The sequence below is a fragment of the Epinephelus lanceolatus genome, chromosome 12 (genome assembly GCF_041903045.1).
Source record: "Epinephelus lanceolatus isolate andai-2023 chromosome 12, ASM4190304v1, whole genome shotgun sequence".
NCBI lineage: Eukaryota > Metazoa > Chordata > Actinopteri > Perciformes > Serranidae > Epinephelus > Epinephelus lanceolatus.
In genome coordinates this window covers 27,255,769-27,274,303 of record NC_135745.1, presented here as the reverse complement: position 1 = coordinate 27,274,303, position 18,535 = coordinate 27,255,769, and the positions used below count along the sequence as shown (strand labels likewise).

General features: G+C 40.6%; 2 protein-coding genes across 2 annotated transcripts; both read right to left on the bottom strand.

The window, feature by feature from the left end:
• Window positions 1–113: 113 nt before the first annotated feature.
• On the bottom strand, window positions 114–12,076 carry ccdc39 (coiled-coil domain 39 molecular ruler complex subunit). Its single transcript, XM_033651531.2, has 20 exons — window positions 11,816–12,076; window positions 9,502–9,621; window positions 9,252–9,398; window positions 9,005–9,163; window positions 8,814–8,906; window positions 7,426–7,554; window positions 7,099–7,290; window positions 6,895–6,998; window positions 6,682–6,814; window positions 6,125–6,319; window positions 5,837–6,001; window positions 5,608–5,745; window positions 5,008–5,216; window positions 4,747–4,870; window positions 4,484–4,643; window positions 4,250–4,356; window positions 2,155–2,295; window positions 1,853–2,032; window positions 1,444–1,532; window positions 114–1,164 (listed from the first exon to the last, which is right to left on the bottom strand). The coding sequence occupies exons 1-20, from the start codon at window positions 11,912–11,914 to the stop codon at window positions 981–983; spliced, it is 2,868 nt and encodes a 955-aa protein (XP_033507422.2). The 5' UTR covers window positions 11,915–12,076; the 3' UTR covers window positions 114–980.
• A 1,141-nt stretch (window positions 12,077–13,217) lies between these two features.
• Window positions 13,218–18,504, bottom strand: dcun1d1 (DCN1, defective in cullin neddylation 1, domain containing 1 (S. cerevisiae)). The gene is made up of 7 exons (XM_033651262.2): window positions 18,405–18,504; window positions 17,569–17,782; window positions 16,670–16,838; window positions 16,210–16,340; window positions 15,742–15,824; window positions 15,559–15,655; window positions 13,218–13,866 (listed from the first exon to the last, which is right to left on the bottom strand). The coding sequence occupies exons 1-7, from the start codon at window positions 18,405–18,407 to the stop codon at window positions 13,790–13,792; spliced, it is 774 nt and encodes a 257-aa protein (XP_033507153.1). The 5' UTR covers window positions 18,408–18,504; the 3' UTR covers window positions 13,218–13,789.
• Between the last annotated feature and the right edge of the window lie 31 nt (window positions 18,505–18,535).

Genomic DNA, 18,535 nt, shown 5'->3' with positions numbered 1-18,535 from the left:
TAGTTGAGCCAAAAGCAAATTCTGATGTGCTCCCAGACTTTTCAGCTACTTTTTATTGAGATGTCTTGAGTTGTTTTTAAGACAAAAAAACAGCAAAGAAATAACAAGAACTATTTTTCTTTTTTTAATTAAAGGAAAATTCCAATAATCAAGTCTTCCTTTAGGCCACATTAATTTTTTCATAAATATAATACCTACAAAAGTGAAATGAACAAAGGCTACAAACAACAAATTTAAAGGAGCTGTATGTGATATTCAGAACATTAATATAGCTGCTAACAATTATTTGCTATGTGAAGACAAAGAGGAGTAATGGGGTCCTGACCTGAAGTCAGTCCACCTCTGTTTGTGTTGTAATCTGAGCTTCTCAGTTTGTCATTGTGGTGGATGGTCCAGCCGCACCCGCATGTTGAGTTGCATGAGAGTCCCTGTGAGTGCCACCATGCCGACCCACAAAGAAAGAACGCCGCTGTGGCCAATCTCTGGTCCCACTCCAATCATAAATATGCTCTGAATATTGTTTCCTTTAAAGCCCAGTTCAGACCAAAAAATCGTGACAAGATGAGCTGAAACAACTACCTGCAATGCTCCATCCTGCAACGTTCTAAAAACCTGCTGGTTCACACCAATGCAACTAGATGAGATGATGTATCATCCCTATGCAACAACTGTCTGTACTTCAGAGGCACATACAGCGAGCAGCAGCAGCAACCAACTGTCTGATACCAGCACACCGTGAATCTTTGGTCTGAAGTGGGCTTAAGAGTAATACTAAACTAAACTAAAACTAAACTAATACTAAACAGACTTTCTAGTATGACATCACACATTGTAAAGCTCTTTTTAGAGCTTTGAAACCACATTTCAGAGTTGATCACATCTCATCCTGTGATGAGACAGTTACTCTGTGCATCTGTGAGTAATTGTAATCCTCTTTCTCTCGTATCAGTAAATAAAGATTGATAATAAATCCTTCATGACTACAGGTTCTTTAACTTTCTGCTGCTGCTGCTGCTGCTGCTGCTCACAGAGCTGGAGTGTCTGGAGGTGGTGAGAGGAGGGGAGGTCACGGCCAGATCCAAGCCCACTTCCACAGTCTTCAGCACGTGGGAGTGAGGTGACACGGAGGCCCTGGGGCTGCTGCTGGCTGAGGACGCAGGAGACCTACAGTACAGAGAGAAGAACAACACCATGAAGATACAGAGGAGCAGAGCAGCATAATAAAGTCTCCATCTTCTTCTCAATCAGACCGTGGAGCACACCTGTGTGACCAGTCTCTCCCTTCTGACTGGTTTTATTACACTGACATGAGCAGTACTTAATTATTGTTCTCATGCATACTTTAATGATCCGTCCAATAGTTCGAACTCATGACAACAAGCCCTCGTTATTCCTCTGACCTCCACTCTCGCCTTCTCTGGAGAAGAATGGATCAAATCTGACCTGAGAGAGGCAGAGCTGCACACAGAGTTTCTCTTAGAGCTTCGGCCACTGGCAGGAGTGGAAGACGGAGACGGAAGAGACAGATTGGCCTGAGAGAAACAGCAGAAGAAAAGCAAAGTTAAAGGAACTGTATGTAACATTCAGAGCATATCCATGATTCAAAGTCTGACTTCTGACTGCTGACAGAACTAATGGTGTTGACGCCATCCTGATATCAGCGGTAACCTCTGTATGGATTTAACAAATTTGTGCCCAAAATTTAAGAGATTTATATCTATTGAGTGAAGGAAAAAAAGTCTTATATCTTTAATTTAAACCTGTGAAAAATGGGAGCAAAAACAAAAGCCATAACTCAATGCTTAATTAATCCTCTGAATATAAAAACGATGCAGTGTCACTTGTTTTCTACCTGCAGGAAGTATTTCTCAATCACTGATCTGAGGTTGAGTTTGTCCTCCATGGCCTCGTTCAACATCTTGTTGATGCTCTTGTTGAATTCTTTCCACTCCCTCAGCTTAATGTCCTTCTCCTCAAATGTCTCAGTTTTGGTGTTCTGTGCTGAGCGGATCTCTTTGGTCAGCTTAGAGCACTAACAGACAGAGAGGACAACACAGGATTTAAGTTTGATTATTGTGACTGTTAATAGATGTTTGTAATAAAAGATCCCACTCCCCTGTGTTTAGAGAGAAGTGGGACAGGCAGACATCAAACCTGCTTTGTGGCTCTGTCAACCTTCTCCTGCTGGGAAGTGATTTCTTTGTTCAGTTTACCAATGAGCGACTGTTTGCTCTGTATCTTATCTTTCTCCACCTGCTCGTCTTGCAGCAGACTCTCCAAGGTATTGTTCATGTCCTGGAAATGGAGAGCGGCAAACACACATGAGCACACAAAAGCACGGCCCAGACACACATTCATGCCAGGTCAGCTTCACTGGATGACTCAGATAAGTAGAGTCAGGTGTTGAGCAAGTTCATTGATGACCCAATACTCTCACAGGGACACCACTAAATACTGAAGAGGAAAGGCAGGAATAGAGAGGGAGCGCTTTTACAAGGAACGAGGAAATAAAAATACAGAAGAGTAAATACTGACAGACAACAGGAAATGCTAAAGATTATTTCCATCAGTATTAAATGTTGTACAGTATTAAGATCGGCCTTAAAGCTGGGTAGGCAGTTGAATTTTGCTGCCATTGGTCAAAAATCCCACAATAACCTTTGAGCATATTGTAACTTAAGTGGACTGAGAGAAAACTACACCTCTGCACCTCCGCTTGGCTCTGTTTTCAGCAAGGATGTAGGCTTGCATATGGACGGTACCAATATTTAAACAACCTTGTTTGCATCTTGTATTGATTCAGAAAGAGACAGTGTATTATATTTTTCAATATGGGCCAATCACGTATCACCAAGCCATTTTTTTTCCGTTTATTTGTGGCCTGGTCACAGGGTTCCAGACTCTAGCCATCCCTCCCTGCAGCAACGCTTTCCAGCTCCTCCTGGGTGACCCCAAGGTGTTTCAAGGCCAGATGAGGTATATAATGCCTCCAGCATGCTCTGGGTCTGTCCCGGGGCCTCCTACCGGTTGGACGAGCTTGGAAGACCTGGCAAGGGGCCCAGGAGGCATTCTGATCAGATGCCTGAACCACCTCAACTGGCCTCTATAATGTGAAGGAGCAGCAGCTCTACTCCGAGCTCCCTCCGGATATCTGAGCTTCTCACAGGAAACTCATTCCTGCTGCGTGTATCCACAGTCCTATTCTTTCAGTCATTACCCATAGCTGATGACCATAGTTGAGGGTTGGGATGTTAAATCGAGAGCTTTGCCTTCCTGCTCAGTTCCCTCTTCACCAAGACCATGCATCACTGCTGATGCCGTGTCAAACCGTCTGTCCATCTAACGATCCAGTTTACCCTCACTCATGAACAGGACCCCGAGATACCTGAACTTCTTGGGTTGGGGCATTAGTTTCAGTATTCCACTTCCGATATAGCTGCTTAAACTTTGTCTCATCCAGAGAGCGTCTGAAACAGGTTCTGTGTCTGTCAGACGGTCTGAAGGGGAAACTACCGTTAGCAAACGCACAGCAGAGTACAGGGCAGGCAGATTTTTTTTTTCTTAAAACATTATGAGTTTATTCGAATTTATTCATTTAAATTATATTATAATACAACTTTATTCTTTACTTTCTTGCTTAAATGTATAGCAGAGCTATTTAAGTCCATTATAAAGTCATTAAAATGAATTAATTTATCACTGATGTAAACAGGTGACACGTGTACATTTAAAGAGGTTACCTCCTCAAACAAAAAGACACAAATTAACTATGCCTACATGTGTGTTGTCTCAGCAGAGATAACATTAAATGAGAAGTAGATCTACATGAGAAGCCTATTTTTAAATTTTTAACCACACCAGTTGCCTGAATTTTTATGTTTTCCTTAACATACAGAAAGAAATTTCCACCATAAATGGGTGCGGAAATGATCACCAGAATGCAGAAAATGAGGTGTTTGATGCTCACAATTTCATGGGGGAGGACCCCAAACCCCAACTCAATATATGTCCCTACCAATGTTGACATGAAACCTACACTCTTGGATTTCAGGCTGGGTTATGTTTTGCTTTTGGACTGAGCACATACACCTGTCTTGAGTAACTTACTAGAAGCTGTTTGAGAGTTTTGCAGTGGCTGCTCATTCACAAGCAGGCAACACTTGCACAGGTATGGTGACACTCCTCATTCTGGCCTAATTAGCCTATAAAACCAAACATCCATTCATATTTTCTATAAATAGACAATAACCTGTAAGTCCTGTTGGAGCTCTTGGACTTGTCTCTTTTTATACTTCAGCGTCTCTTCAGCTGCCCTCAACTGCTCTTCTAGCTTCAGCTTTTCCTGGTGTTCTGGACCTGAAACAAAAACAGTCTGAATTACTTTGTGAACACATGAAGATAACAAACAAACATACTTCACTTCCTGCTGATGATCCCTGATAAGAGTGATTCAGGTTGATTGAGTCTACCTGTTCATACGTACTGGATTCATTCACTTTGTTGAGGGATGTGCGAAATGCTGTGTTACTGCTGTCAAACAAACGGATGGTGTTCTCTAGAGCTCTGTTTTCCAGCTCCGTCTTGCGGATCTTAGCATCCAGATCGTCTCCCTTTCGCTTGAGCTCCTCTTTCTCTTGTGCAGCCTGATGAAAAGCACACAGTGGTGATTCAAAGAGCTGGAGTGCCCCACAGGAACAGCTTCAACAGACTCTGCATAGCATGATGGTGAGTTTAAAGACCTCTTACCTTTGTGATGTAGTAAGCCTGTGATTTCTCCTCTTCCCCCTCAGGGGCTGCCATTGAAAACATCTCAATCTCGAAGCGTTTCTTCATCATGTCGACCTTGGACAGTTTCTCACTCAGTTCGACGCTGACACGGAATCAATGGTCAAATAAAGTTGTTTGTTTTGGAAAATGATTCTCACAATCATGCAAGTCTGATATGGAACATGACTACAAGAGCTAAATGAGCAAAGGCTTGGGGTCACAGCTTGGGTTTTTCCTTACCTGAGTTTCTGTCTGTCCTGCTCACTGATCTTGAGCTGCTGATTTAGCATTTTTTTATAGACCTTGACCTCCTCCTCCCTGTCCTTCATGGCTTCCTGCAACTCCAGCCTCCTCTTCTCCAGAGACAGCACGCTGTCCGCCTTGCTGTACAGCAGACTCCTCACACGCTCGACCTCTGTCTTAAGGACGTTGTGCTCCACCAGGGTGTCCTGATGAGGAACATGTGAAGTCGACATAGTGCATAGTTTTGTTCTACGTACAGGTGGTGCTCATTTTCAGATACATGACATTATGTCTGCTCTTACAGGGTTTCCCATACATTAATTTATTTGTGGCGGCAAATAAATTATTTAACATGCCACCCCGTTTCTGTGTCAACCCTCGTATATATTGTCCATTCCCTAATTTTACACGTTTAATGAGCTAAATTATGCATAAATTAGGTTTCTGTTAATCAAATAATTATAACAGCAATAAGTAAAGTGACCTTCCAAACTGAGATATAACCTTGAATCAAACTTATTAAACCACTCATATTTAATCATCAAAACACGGGGTCTCAGTGATTTCATAATACCTGCTATGACGGTAGTCAGTTACCTGTCTCTTGAGCCTGAGTCTCTTCAGCTCCTTTTCATTGGTGTTACAGAGAAGCATGAGCTCCTCCACCTTGTCGGTCAGATCTCTCTTTTGAGCCTCTGACTTCTCCATCACTTTCCTCAAATAGCGAATATCATCCTGTCCGAGACAAAGAGAGACAAGATGGAATTATTTCACTGGTTCGGTGTGTGAAAATGTGTACAGTGAGACAACAAACAAACAGACTGACCTCAGCCTCCTTGAGTGCACTGGTCAGCTTGTTGGCCATCTCCTTCTTCTCCTCTAGGGTTTTGGTCAGCTCAGCGATCTTTACGTTCAACATTTGCTTTTCATCGGTGCGAACTTCACCTTGCAGCCGTGCCAGTTTTTTGTCCAGGTGGATGATCTGGGTGTCCTTCACAAAGCAAGGAAAGGAAAACATATATTTATTGATATGCAGAGTCTAGCACCAGACTAGAGAAAGCTGGTAGTGTATTTGTAGAAAGTCACATCTGTGTGTGTTTTTTGGTAAGCGTGCCTGTTCCATCATGATAATCTGCTGTCTTTTTAATTCCTCCTCCTGTTTTCTCAGCTGGCTCTCCAGTTGGTTGATGGTGGATTTACTCCTTGAGACCAGAGCAATAGAATCCTTCTCCTTTGTCTTGAGGGCCTGCAAATGTTCTTTACCACGAAAAAGCTCTTCCCTGTAGTCACGCAGCTGGACATCCAACTCCTATAGCAAAGTACAGACCAAAGCAGGGTTACACAGGGGTGTATGTATAGACAATGCAGGCAGTGCAGGTGTACAGGTATGAGTTGATGTTAGATAACTGCTAACAACAAACAATGAATTTGAGGGTGCAAAAAACGCAGCATGTGTACGGCCCCTCATGCTTCTCTTTGTCACCGTTTCAGATCGACAGTACAGCTTTAAATTCATGGGAAGACCAGCATACAGAGGTTGATATTTGGATTATGTTCAAAAGCTATTAGCAAAAATAATAATCAAAGAGTGTTCTGACAGTCCTGAGATGAAGAACTAAAAATAAAAAAGTCATAAAGTGTACAACAACAGCTCTCTTCCAGGCCGCTCACCTTAATTGCCCGTTCCTCATCCTTGAGGAGTTGGTCCATCTGTGCAGCCCTCTCCTCCTCACTGAGGGCGGTCTGAGTCACATCTTTCAGCTTCTCCTCCAGCGCAGCATTGTAGGCCTTGGCCCTCATGAGTCTACAACATACAGACAGAGCTTGTGTAGTAAAGCTAGGGTGGTACTTCAGCGAACAGATGTGTTATCAGATGTCATTGACTTGTCATTGTTATCCTGGATGTCTTTCTTCATCCTGGATATGTGGGACGACGCAGACTCCACACTGGAGGTTGCTCCGTCTAGTCTGCCTTTGCAACTTTTCAGCTGTAGCACATACGAGAATCAATCACTTTTACAAAATGAGGATAGATTACAGACATTTCATAGTGGCAGAAGTCACGTTGGGCTGCTTTGAGATGCTGACCTCATCCTTCAGCCTGCTGCAGTTATTCTCCTGCTCCTTCAAATCCTGCCGCAGCTTTACAGCGTGTCGGGTGGCCATGGTTAGGTTCCTCTCAGTTTCCTTATTGTTGTTCCTCTGAGTTTCCAGCCAGTGCTTCCTCTTTGCAATGCTGGTGTTTCTGTCCCTGATGTTCTGGTTGGCTTGGGCAAGTTGCTGGATGTATGAGAGAAATAAGACAGGAATACAAATACTCGAGTTTGCCGTTGAGCGTGTGTTCATGTTCTGTTAGCTTTTATTGTTCAGAGGTTTATAAGCGTTGAGACAGCATGTCAAGGTCGCAGATTTTACCAGAGCACACTGCTGCATCTCAGCATCTCTCTGCTTCATCTGCTTGATGGTGTTTTCCCACTGGTGGATGAGCTGCTGTGTCTCCTGGTGGGCCTGCTGCAAATTCTCTGTCGTTTTATCCAAAGCAATCTGTGAGGAAAAGAAAAGAAAAGTGTATTCTCTGCAACAGTTTGTGGTTTAAAGGGACAGTTCACCCCATAATCAAAACTACATGTGTTTCCTCTTACCTTTGGTGCTATTTATCAGTCTAGATTGTTTTGGTGTGAGTTGCTGTGTGTTGGAGATATCAGCTGTAGAGATGTCTGCCCTCTCTTAAATATAATGGAACTAGATGGCACTCAGCTTGTGGTGCTCAAAGAGCCACAAAATTACATTTGAAGAACTCAACATCAATGTCTCTTTCCAGAAATCATGACCTGGTTGCTCAAGATAATCCACAGACCTTGTTTTGAGCAGCTTCATGTCGGAACTATTTTCTTTCTACCGAACAACAACTGCCAGCCGTATCACCCATAGGCTAAATAAAATAATGGCTGTAGCTACCGTGATGTCACCCATTGATTTCTGGACTCCCATTCTGAAGCCTCTGCATTTTGGATGTCGTTATCTTGTTTTTTTGGAGCCAGGCGTAACGAAATCTGGACAAGAGGGTGAAGCTTTGGAGGAGCCAGGCTTGTACCAGGCTGTAAACATGTTTATTCCTGCTGTAAAAGGTGGGCATTTTAACATGGGGGTCTATGAGAATTGATTCACTTCTGGAGCCAGCCTCAAGTGGCCATTCAAGGAACTGCAGTTTTGGCACTTCCACACTGGCTACATTTTTCAACCCTGGAGGTTGCTGCTTGGTATCACTGTGCAATGAATGAAGCATGAATCTAGTGCTAGCTCACCTAGCACCACTAAGCTAACTAATGTTAGAGCTCAGCCAACGAGGACGGCACTCATGTTTACATCTTGCGCCGTCACAAGCACAAGACTTTAGTCCATGAATAGATACACTCTTCCTTCTGCTCGGTGATACAGTTGGCAGGTGTAGTTCGGTAGAAAGAAAATAGTTACTGCATAAAACTGCTCACAACAAGGTCTGTGGATTATCTTGGGTAACCAGGTCATGATTTCTGGAAAGAGACATTGCAGTTGAGTTTTTCAAATGTATTTTTTGGCGCTTTGAGCACCACAAGCTGAGTGCCATCTAATTCCATTATATTGGAGAGAAGGCAAACATCTCTACGGCTGATATATCCACTCAGCAACTCACACCAAAACAATCTATATTGATAGATAGCACTACAGGCAAGAGGAAAAAACGTATTTTTGATTATGAGGTGAACTGTCCCTTGAAAATTTCAAATCAGCAATGAGAATGTGAAGTGTTTTTTTTACATTACCCGTGTAGATATAGTCTCAGTCAATTCTTTGTCAAGGGCTTTGCGCTTGTCACTGGCCTCCAGTGTCTTCTTCTCTATAGCCAGAGTGAGTGACTGTATCGGGAGAGAATATAAAGCTGTTAGCTCAGGATGGGTCAGAATTGTAGACATCAGTTTAGAATATATGTTCAATACAGCCCTTTTCTCCTCACCTTTATCCTCTGCTCGTCTTGCTGGGCATACTTGATGATGGCCATTGTGTCCTCATCTTTGCGTGCCGACTCCTCTAAAAAGGCGTCCAAGGTCTGCTGGTCCCACTCCATCTGGTTCCTAAAGTCCTCTAGCTTCTGTTTGGCCTTGAAGACATGATTCTGAGGATATGGACAAAGATTAAGTTGCACATTCTGGCACTTACAGCTAGACTTGTTTCTAGGTTTGAAGTATAAATGTTGTGTAGACCTCTAGCATGTTCTTTCTCTCTGCTAAAGATCGATTGTCACTCTCCATCTTTGCAACTTCCTGTGTCAGGTGACCTGTCTCCCTCTCTGCGAGGGCGTTGAGGTGTTTCTCAAACTCTTCTTCTCTTTCCTTTGCTTTAAGCAGAGCCTGTGTGCAAAAAAACAACACTGTGACTATAACTGAAATTAAGAGAAGAGACACGCACCTGTCTGACACATATTGAATAAACAATGTATTCTGAAACACCTACCTCAGTACTGTCCAGCTCTTGTTTAACATTCTTAAAGAATTCGGTTAATGTCTGCTTTTGTTCCCTGTGTCTCTCAAGTTTGTTGTCCAGTCGCACCAACTCCATCTCTTTTTTACGAATCTGTTGTTGAGGAAACAATCAGGTTAAAAGCATGACATATATGACATACAAACATTTGTCTTTGGACACAGACAGATTTACCAGTTGTAAACATGGAACCCTCGTGAGCTGACATAAAACTTTACAACTTGTAAACCCAGGTGTCGGAGCCATCTGGTCTAGATGTTTACAATATAATAACTGCAGTATGGTTGCAGTGTAGAGCGTTACATAACAGTAGTTGATGAAGCTCATGTGAGCCGATGTAGTAAGAGATTTTGACAGTGTCCCACTGTCACAAGACCACGAATACAGAGTTCAAACATCACTAGTCACCGTTCAGTATAAAATGAAAATGATTACTCAAATTTCTGATGGTCATGTTTCTCACATGACCATCAGAAATTTGAGTAATCATTTTTTAGAAGCTTACATCTGCCAGTTTTTCTGCATTAATTCTGAGTCCCTGAGACACTTGATCTGTTATTTTCTTAACAATGATGCATGCTATTTCTTGCCTGGATTTAGACCTTGGAATCCACCCACTCCACCAAGCTGACTTGAGGTGGAAATGGAGGGTAACGAATTGACAGTAACAGATTTGTCATCCATTTCCCTCATATACACGGTGTTGGGAATGTCACTTTTGAAATTAAATAGGTAACAGATTACTGGTTACCCTGTTCAAATTAAATCAGTAATGTAACTATTTTAATTTCTTCATCAAAGTATTACACCTTACACTTGATAACTCTTTGATTACTTTTCTAACAAATGTTTTAAACTGGTCAGTAAAGCTGAAAATGTGAGAAATGGGTTATGCTAAATGAAGGTATTCCTGCACAATGAAAAGGTGCAAAGCAACAGTTTATATTCTACATATGAACTTTTTACCACCCCAAAATAGGCTGTATTCAGATGTAACCCCTTTGTAATCACCAACTTTGATTAGTAGCTGTAATTTAATAACATTTTTTATCTCAGTGACTGTAACTTATCAGCCTCCAATTACATTTATTTTGTAATTTCATTACATGTAACTACAAGAGGCCGACATAATGACCAGGATCAGTAAGGCTAGGGTGGTGTTTAACACATTTTTGATTCTAATGTGAAGCTGGTGTATGGATCAGAGACATTGAGAACAACAAACCACATAACAAACAGGCTGCAAACATTCATGAACACCTGTCTCAATTAACATCTGGTGGAGAGGCAAAGTAAGCAATGCAGACCTGTGAAAAAGAACAAACCAGGACCCCACTGACTCACAAAGTCTAAAAAGAAAGTAGAGTTGGATTGGACACACCCTCAGAAAACCGTCCATCATCCGACAAGCCCAAACACCTCTGGGAACTCCTTCAAGACTGTTGGAAAACCATTTCAGGTGACTACCTCTTGAAGCTCATCGAGAGAATGCCAAGAGTGTGCAAAGCAGTAATCAGAGCAAAGGGTGGCTATTTTGAAGAAACTAGAATATAAAACATGTTTTCAGTTATTTCACCTTTTTTGTTAAGTACATAACTCCACATGTGTTCATTCATAGTTTTGATGCCTTCAGTGAGAATCTACAATGTAAATAGTCATGAAAATAAAGAAAACGCATTGAATGAGAAGGTGTGTCCAAACTTTTGGCCTGTACTGTATATGTAGTGTGTTCTATGTGCCTAATCCAGCAGATATGCATTTCTGAACGCTAGACAGTTGCTCAAGCAGTGGTTCCCAACGTTTTTCCTAGAGGGACCCCTTTTCTATCATTACGACCCCTGACTAAGTAACATATTTTATGGATATTTCATATTATATTTAATGCATTATAATAATAACAGCACAAAACATCTGATAAACTACAATTACATTTTTAGGAACTTTTTATGTGATTCTCCGTCTAGATTTTTTTTTAACAATCATACAAACTTAATGGGCTTCTTTTTTGACCAATTCAATGCTTTCTTCTCCCTAACACTTGTCCATTGTTGGTCCAGCTCTCTGGGTGTTTTAACTGTATACTTTTCTTTTTTCATTAAGTTTAAGGTACAGTCATTTTTGACGGTCCCTAACTGACTCTAACTTCCGCTGGGCCAAAATGTCAAACACCTAACTACTTTGACCACATTAAATTAATACACAACACTGTCAGTTACTCCGTTATAGTTAGTAAAATACATTAACTTCGTAGTGGTGTCATAACTAAATATAACCCTCCCATACTCACCTCTTCAATCAAAGCCTTGTTTTCAGCGTTAGGTTCAGGGATAGCAAACCGCTCATCCCAGCCGATCTCTGATAAAACTGTATTAATAACGGCCGCCATTTTCTCTTACTGTTTGACTGAGCCGGCAAAGTCACAAAAGACTGATTCAAAGTGATACGTGTTCAATAAGTGTCGTTATTATCAGCTGATATCAGTTGTTTCTTTCTCCAGTTTGCCAAATACTATCTCAACCGCTGTCTGTTGTCAGTCGCCCCTAGCAACCGCGCGTGCCCTTAAATGGTACCACCGCAGGGAGGCGCGCGAGGTTACAGTGGTGCGGACGTCACTTCCCCGGAAGTTGTTAACTTGTACAACTAACAACTTTACAATGTGTTTTACAAAAAGACGGTAAAGAGGTTAAGATATGTTGGATATTAAAAAAAATCGTTTATAATAAGAACTATTTTATTTTATTTTGTTTTATTTCAATTTTTACCCTCCCTAGAGCAACAAATATATTTCCTTTGGCCTTCCTAAGTGACTGACAGAAAATGCATGACCATCCCTCCACCATAAATTAGCTACTAGATATTTAAAACTTTTTACTCTTGTCATACATGCTAGTTAGTTTGTGTTAATGGTTTAATTTTAGCCAAATTTTAAATGAGACTTATAATAACGACATTTTGATGAAATATCACTATTTCACGCTCAGATTTACTGATGCTTTTTTCTGACAGAAGCATTTATCACAGGAGGTGTCCAAGGACTGTTGGAAATTTGAAACCCCAACAGTCATTTCTGTTTTTACAGTTTCTGGTTATGTTAAATAGTGTAATTTTGGCATTTTAAAAGAAAACATACCTTCCAAACCCAGCCAGCTGAGTTTAGAGGGCAAGTTTTGCTTAAAAATCTGCCGTAAAAGAAGTATAAAATACAACCATTTCAATCTGTATGCCCCTCCCCTAACCCAAATGAATGGAAAGTCCCTCTTCAGTATCTAAAATATTTTTGACATGCCTCCTCTGTTTTGCACCACCCCCCTGCTCCCCCATAAGTACCACACAGTCCCTTATCAGGTTTTTAAAAACACACATTATAAAATATGCCCAAGTGGACTCTGACTTATCCTTCATACAATGTGCAGTTTGTATTATCTTATTAGGTATCTTTGCTTATGTATGCAAGACCCCATGTCTACATTCAGCTACAAATTCAGCTACACAAACTTCTCCAAATTGAAAAAAAATGTAGCAGTTGAGGGGAAAGTACATTATAGAACCATGAGCTTTACTAAATCATTAACAAAACAGGATTTACACTGCAGTGAGAGGAACAAAGATGTCATCCATCTTAATAGCATCTCACCTAATTTGACTCAAAACAGTCTTCTGCTAATTTAAGAACTCACACAGAGACCTTGCATCTTTAAAGATACCAAAGCGAAACATTTATTTTATCTTTATACATTTGTGTTTAAACAAACAGCATTATGCTTAAAAAATTACAATCAATGTTTTATACTGACTTGTCGCACAAATGCATCATAAAACAGAAACAAAATCAGGAATGCACACAAAAGTATTAAAATTCAATATTTAAAGAATGACGTCCCCTCACGAACCCTCGTGTTTAGATTACAATTCAAAAGTGTGTCTATCTACTTGCTTCCGAGCGGAGCCTGACCACATCAAGGGGCCAAGATGGTGACTCCTCTCGAGTTGGCTTGAGCGCACACAAAAAGCCCAATACTTTAGATAAAAGTTCCAAACCACCACAAGTTGACCAACAAAGAGATATGCCTTTTTTTATATATATATATGTAAATACACACACACATATATAAAGTCTCTGCTGTGTAAAATATTTCAGTCCTGAGGGTTGAAAAGGCAACATAGTTCTCAGCTCAGTGCGGTCCCCTTGTCCTCCGATCACTGCGCTCTCTGGTTCTTTAGAAACCTCACGTGTTGGATGTTCCTTTAGTGAGAGCAGCCCTTACACTGCCGTGCTTTTGGTCCCGATGTGTGGTCGTGCAAACTCCACAAAGTCATCAATGAGGACAGGCCATGCTCCTGGTGAAAGGACAAACACAACTCATTACATAAACTGAATCCACCATGTGTGAAGACAAGAATTAGGACTGATGACTGGACTGAACTTGATATTCTAATGATGTCAAACCATACTGAGCCTGTGTGAAGCAAAGTACAGACACTTAAAGGTCTAGTGTGTAGCATTTAGGAAGATGCATTGGCAAAAATGGAATATAATATGTTTCTGCAAGTGTTTAATCACCCGAAAATAAGAATTGTTGGGTTTTTGTTACCTTAGGAAGAGCATTTATGTCTACAAAGGGAGCAGGTGCTCATCCACGGAGAGTGCCATTTTACACCACAATGTTTCTACAGTAGCTCAGAACCAAAACCAAACACTGGCTCTAAACAGGGACATTCACACCTCTGTCTTTACCTGTAGTTAGAAGCCCCTCTGTGACGAGCAGCATCAGAAAAAACTTTTTTTTTAACGTGAAAGTGCTTTATCAGTGTTTTTACTGGTATAAATGACCAAGTCTATTTGTTTTGGAAAGAAATACCCCTCTTCACTGAACTTATCAGAATCAGAAATACTTTTTTGATCCATGAGGAGACATTATGATTCGTTACAGTCGCTCTGATGTAAAGAATAGAGAATTATGAGACGTAAGAATAGGACTATGAAATAGAAGTGCGTAAATATTAAGTAATAAAATACAAAAAATAGAAATAAAAATTTGCAACATGCTACCATGTTAACACTAGTACTTAAGATATTAAGAATAAAATATACATCTTCACTGTGCTGAGTCTGTAAGTGTGTGTGGCACGCCATTTACAAAGCTCTGCAGCAGACAAGCACGCCTTTCTGATTTCTTTTCTTTTCTTTTCTTTTTTTTTTTAAATGGTGCGTCACGTTCGACGTCACGGACAAGCCGGAAAACAGTTACGTAAAACGAGAGAAGCAGCGTGGATGCCAGTAAAAGTGTTTCTGCAATTACTTCATTTTATTCTTTACTTATTCAGTCTCTTAAAACTTGGTGCCGACTACTTTGGAACGATGTTTGAGCATTGCCTGGGCGGAGACGCGTGGTATTTTGTGGTAGCATCTCACTGCAACTCATCGGTAAAGGCTAAAATTAGTACATTGACATGGATGTGGTATTTCCATCACTGCCAATTGGAGCCGAAGCTGATAAATACCTGTGACTGCTGCAGAGTCATTTGACCCATGTGTGAATGTAGATTGTAACCTTTCCCATTACATGCAGAAGCCACGTTTGCGGGTGTAAAGTGGGGTTTTTGTGCAGTGAGCCAGGGGCTGAAGAGATCTCAACAGATAATTTGGCCCACAGTGAAAACCACCTGAACGTCTCGATCAAAGAAGGGTTAGCACACATTACGTTACCAGAGGAAAAAGGTGACCTCATGATAGCAAGTGCTGGGCTAGCGGCCCATCTACGACAACCTAAACAATGTCAGAGAAACACTGATTTGTAACGTGAAACTGCTTTGTCAAGTGTTTATATCGGTTTGAATCACCTAGAGTGTTTAGTCTGGAGAGAAAGAGACCTCTGCGGGAGCTCACGCTTGGAACACGGTAAAAGTTTCAGTTGAATCCTACACACTGTTCCTTTAATTGAATAGACTGAAGGAAAAATTACAGGTCATAGTGCATGTGCATGCACACAGGGATAAATGGGTTCACTTCCAGCTGAGTGTTGTACAAACCTTCCTCATCATAATTTGACATGTCATCCGTGATCATTGTGCTGAAGTCTAGTAAGAGGTTCCAAGTGTCCTTAGGAATTGATCTTTTGTGGTGCTCCTGCAAAAGATGAGGGGCAAAGTTGAAGAACTCAACAAGAAGTAATAATACTTTCAGAGTAATCTTGAGTATGATTATCAACTTACAACTAAAAATTGGTTCCACAAGTCCAGGAACTTGAATCTTCCAGCCAGTACTAAATTCCAATATGCAATTGCCATATCTAAATCTGCAAGACAACCAGAGATAGGTCTATATACTTTCGACAAATAGGGTTGCAAAGGTATGAGATTTTCACGGTACAATAACCTCAGAAAATATCACAGTTTCATGGTATTACAGAATTTATATTACAATGACCCTTAAAGGAAATAAAACAGAAGGTTTAGTGTCAGTTTAACAAACGTTTTATTACTGTAATTGAAACTTGAAACCATTTTGTTGATGGAAGTATGTGTTAAAAGTCTTCCCTAGAAAATAATTAAAATAATGGGGAGATTCAACGTCCAGTTGCATTTTTTTCAATATCATAGATAAGCAAACATACACGGTACGATAACTTAACCCTATCAATAAACAAACAGTTGATTTGAGGAGCATTAAAAGATTCTTACCCAAACCTTTCTGGCCAGGATTCTTTGCAAAATTAAATGTAAACTGGTAAAAGTCCTTAAATTTCCCTTGGTCCTTTAACTCTTGCTCCATCTTTGGCAGCTGAGCTTTTAGCTTGTCTATGCTGTCACACCTGGGGACACACAAAGCAGACTGTTAGGTTTTGCCGGACAAACAGGATTTTTCTTTTCTGTGGGGTATATTCATCTTTGTTGTAAAACTAAGCAATTCATAAGAATCATGCGTATGTATAACGTTAACTTTTTCAAACAGATATTAAGTAATCGGCTTATATTTGACATCTTCCACAGTCTAAACATATAAAAGAGGCATTTCTGTGACACACTGTATGAGTACCTAGAATATACAGTAGCTCTGTTTAAGTTTGATGATGAAGTCCATTTTACAGACAACAAAGGAGGAGTTTGGGGGTTGTTTGTACATCTGAAAAGACATCCTCACCCCTGTTCTGCCATGCCGTCCATGAACTCCTGTTTTGAAAACTCGCACTGTGTTGCTGCCCTGAACTTCCAGGCTATGAGGAGGACACTTATACTGGTTGGGTCCAGAGCCAGGTCGTCACAGAACTGCTGGATCCCATCAATGCCAATCTTGTTGTCATCGTGAGGATCTAAGTGTGAGAGCATCAAGAGTGAATTGATTATTACTTTACAGCAAAATTGACTTTTTTTTCCTGATTAATATTACTCAATATTTTCAGTGTTGTACTGTGTAATTTATTCCTAAGCTGTCTATCAAAACTGTAACAAGCTGAAAACTACATTGACCATTACTGTGGTGCTTTATTTGTACCCAGAGGAAAGGAAAATTCAAAATAAGATCTCTTCTTTGTCCAGCCTAACTGTGTTCAGTATAACATCATATGAGATTATGACCATTTTATCTTACTTCTTAAATTTAGCTCGTGAGAATAGCCTTCCTCTTGTGTCAGCACAATCCTAACTTAAGATCTTGACATGCTCTTTTTCCTCTCACACTGCAGTAATCTTCATTTGTCTGAAATAATCAGCTTTTGAGATAACAGTAAGATCCAAAAGAAGACTTGATTGGCTTGTAAACAACTTCAGAAATTTGCCTCAGTGGTCAAATCCAAGTCTCCACTCTGTATATTTATTTTATCTGTTATCAGAGTTGAGAAACCTCTGAGAACCCTGTGAGCACAGCAGAAAAAAATGTGCCTATTTATTCTTTTGCTCCTCATTTCTCCTAAGGAGGGTTTAGAAGAAACAGATCAAAATTTAGTTATCTCCAATTCAGACAGAAGCTGATTTATCTCTGATGAGACAAAGACTACCATGAGCTGCAAATGTTTCCCCCTATATTATAAAGGCTTTCCATACCTCTATATCTGTTGAACAGCTGATCAAGCTTCTTCTTGTCTAAGGCCCCCTTTAGATTTGAAACATAGAGCTCTGGATTTTGGAAAAACTTGTCAGTGGCAACATCTAGTTTCCAGTCATTCTGTGACAGACAGGTCAGTGCAGTCTTCTCATTGGATTGCGTGAAAATCATGAACTGGCGAACTTTATCCTTCTGTGAGGACTTCAGCTTGTTCTGCACAAAGACACATAAAACACTTGTTGTAATGAGACACGAACAGACTGATGTTAAAGACAGCAATAGTAAAATCAAACACATCATTTATCTGTTGTTATATATAGGAGGGAACTCTTACCAGGCAACATTTCTCACAATAACCACAAAGGGTAGGCTAGTAGTTAGCAACATAAACACACCATGGTTTAATAGCAATGAGAGAACTAGCAATAACATGCTAACCTGACAGCAGAGACCGACTTGCTATGTGTTGACCGGCTGGCTAATATCTTTACATTTATGACAGCATTCAACAAGCGAGTTCGTCATTAAAAACATATGGACAACAATACATAGCTTTCGCTGTTCCAGTGTACATAACGTTAGCTAATTTTGTTTGTCAGTTGGCTTAAAGGCTAGCAAGCTTAGCTAGCTAACTAGGCAAGCTGGCTAGTCTCACCGTGAGCTTCTTAGCTAATGCTAACGTCGCGAGCTACGTTTATTTTCATTATATAAAGGCAATGTTCGCTCGTTAGCGATGCTTTTTGACTGTAATACTCGCCCCAGCGTGAAAGTTAATGTTTGCGAGCACTGTTTACATTTGTGTCACGACACAGGACTAAAAACAGTGATTTCTTACCATGTTTGTCTTTGCCCGACTCTCTTTCCTCCCATCCAGCTGGCTAATGCGCGTAAAGTTTTTACGACTAACGTAAAAACTACTTCCGGTTGAAGCGTCACTATTAGAAAAAAAAGTACAAAATTTGATCG

Coding starts and splice junctions, on each gene's coding strand:
- ccdc39 (XM_033651531.2), bottom strand. CDS start 11,914: ATGGCGGCCGTTATTAATACAGTTTTATCAGAGATCGGCTGGGATGAG. Junction 5,746..5,836: donor GTGCACTCAAGGAGGCTGAG/GTCAGTCTGTTT, acceptor TGTCTCGGACAG/GATGATATTCGCTATTTGAG. Junction 4,357..4,483: donor CAACAAAGTGAATGAATCCA/GTACGTATGAAC, acceptor TTTTTGTTTCAG/GTCCAGAACACCAGGAAAAG.
- dcun1d1 (XM_033651262.2), bottom strand. Junction 16,341..16,669: donor GACGGCATGGCAGAACAGGG/GTGAGGATGTCT, acceptor GTGTGTCCCCAG/GTGTGACAGCATAGACAAGC. Junction 13,867..15,558: donor GTCAAATTATGATGAGGAAG/GTTTGTACAACA, acceptor TCCTTTCACCAG/GAGCATGGCCTGTCCTCATT.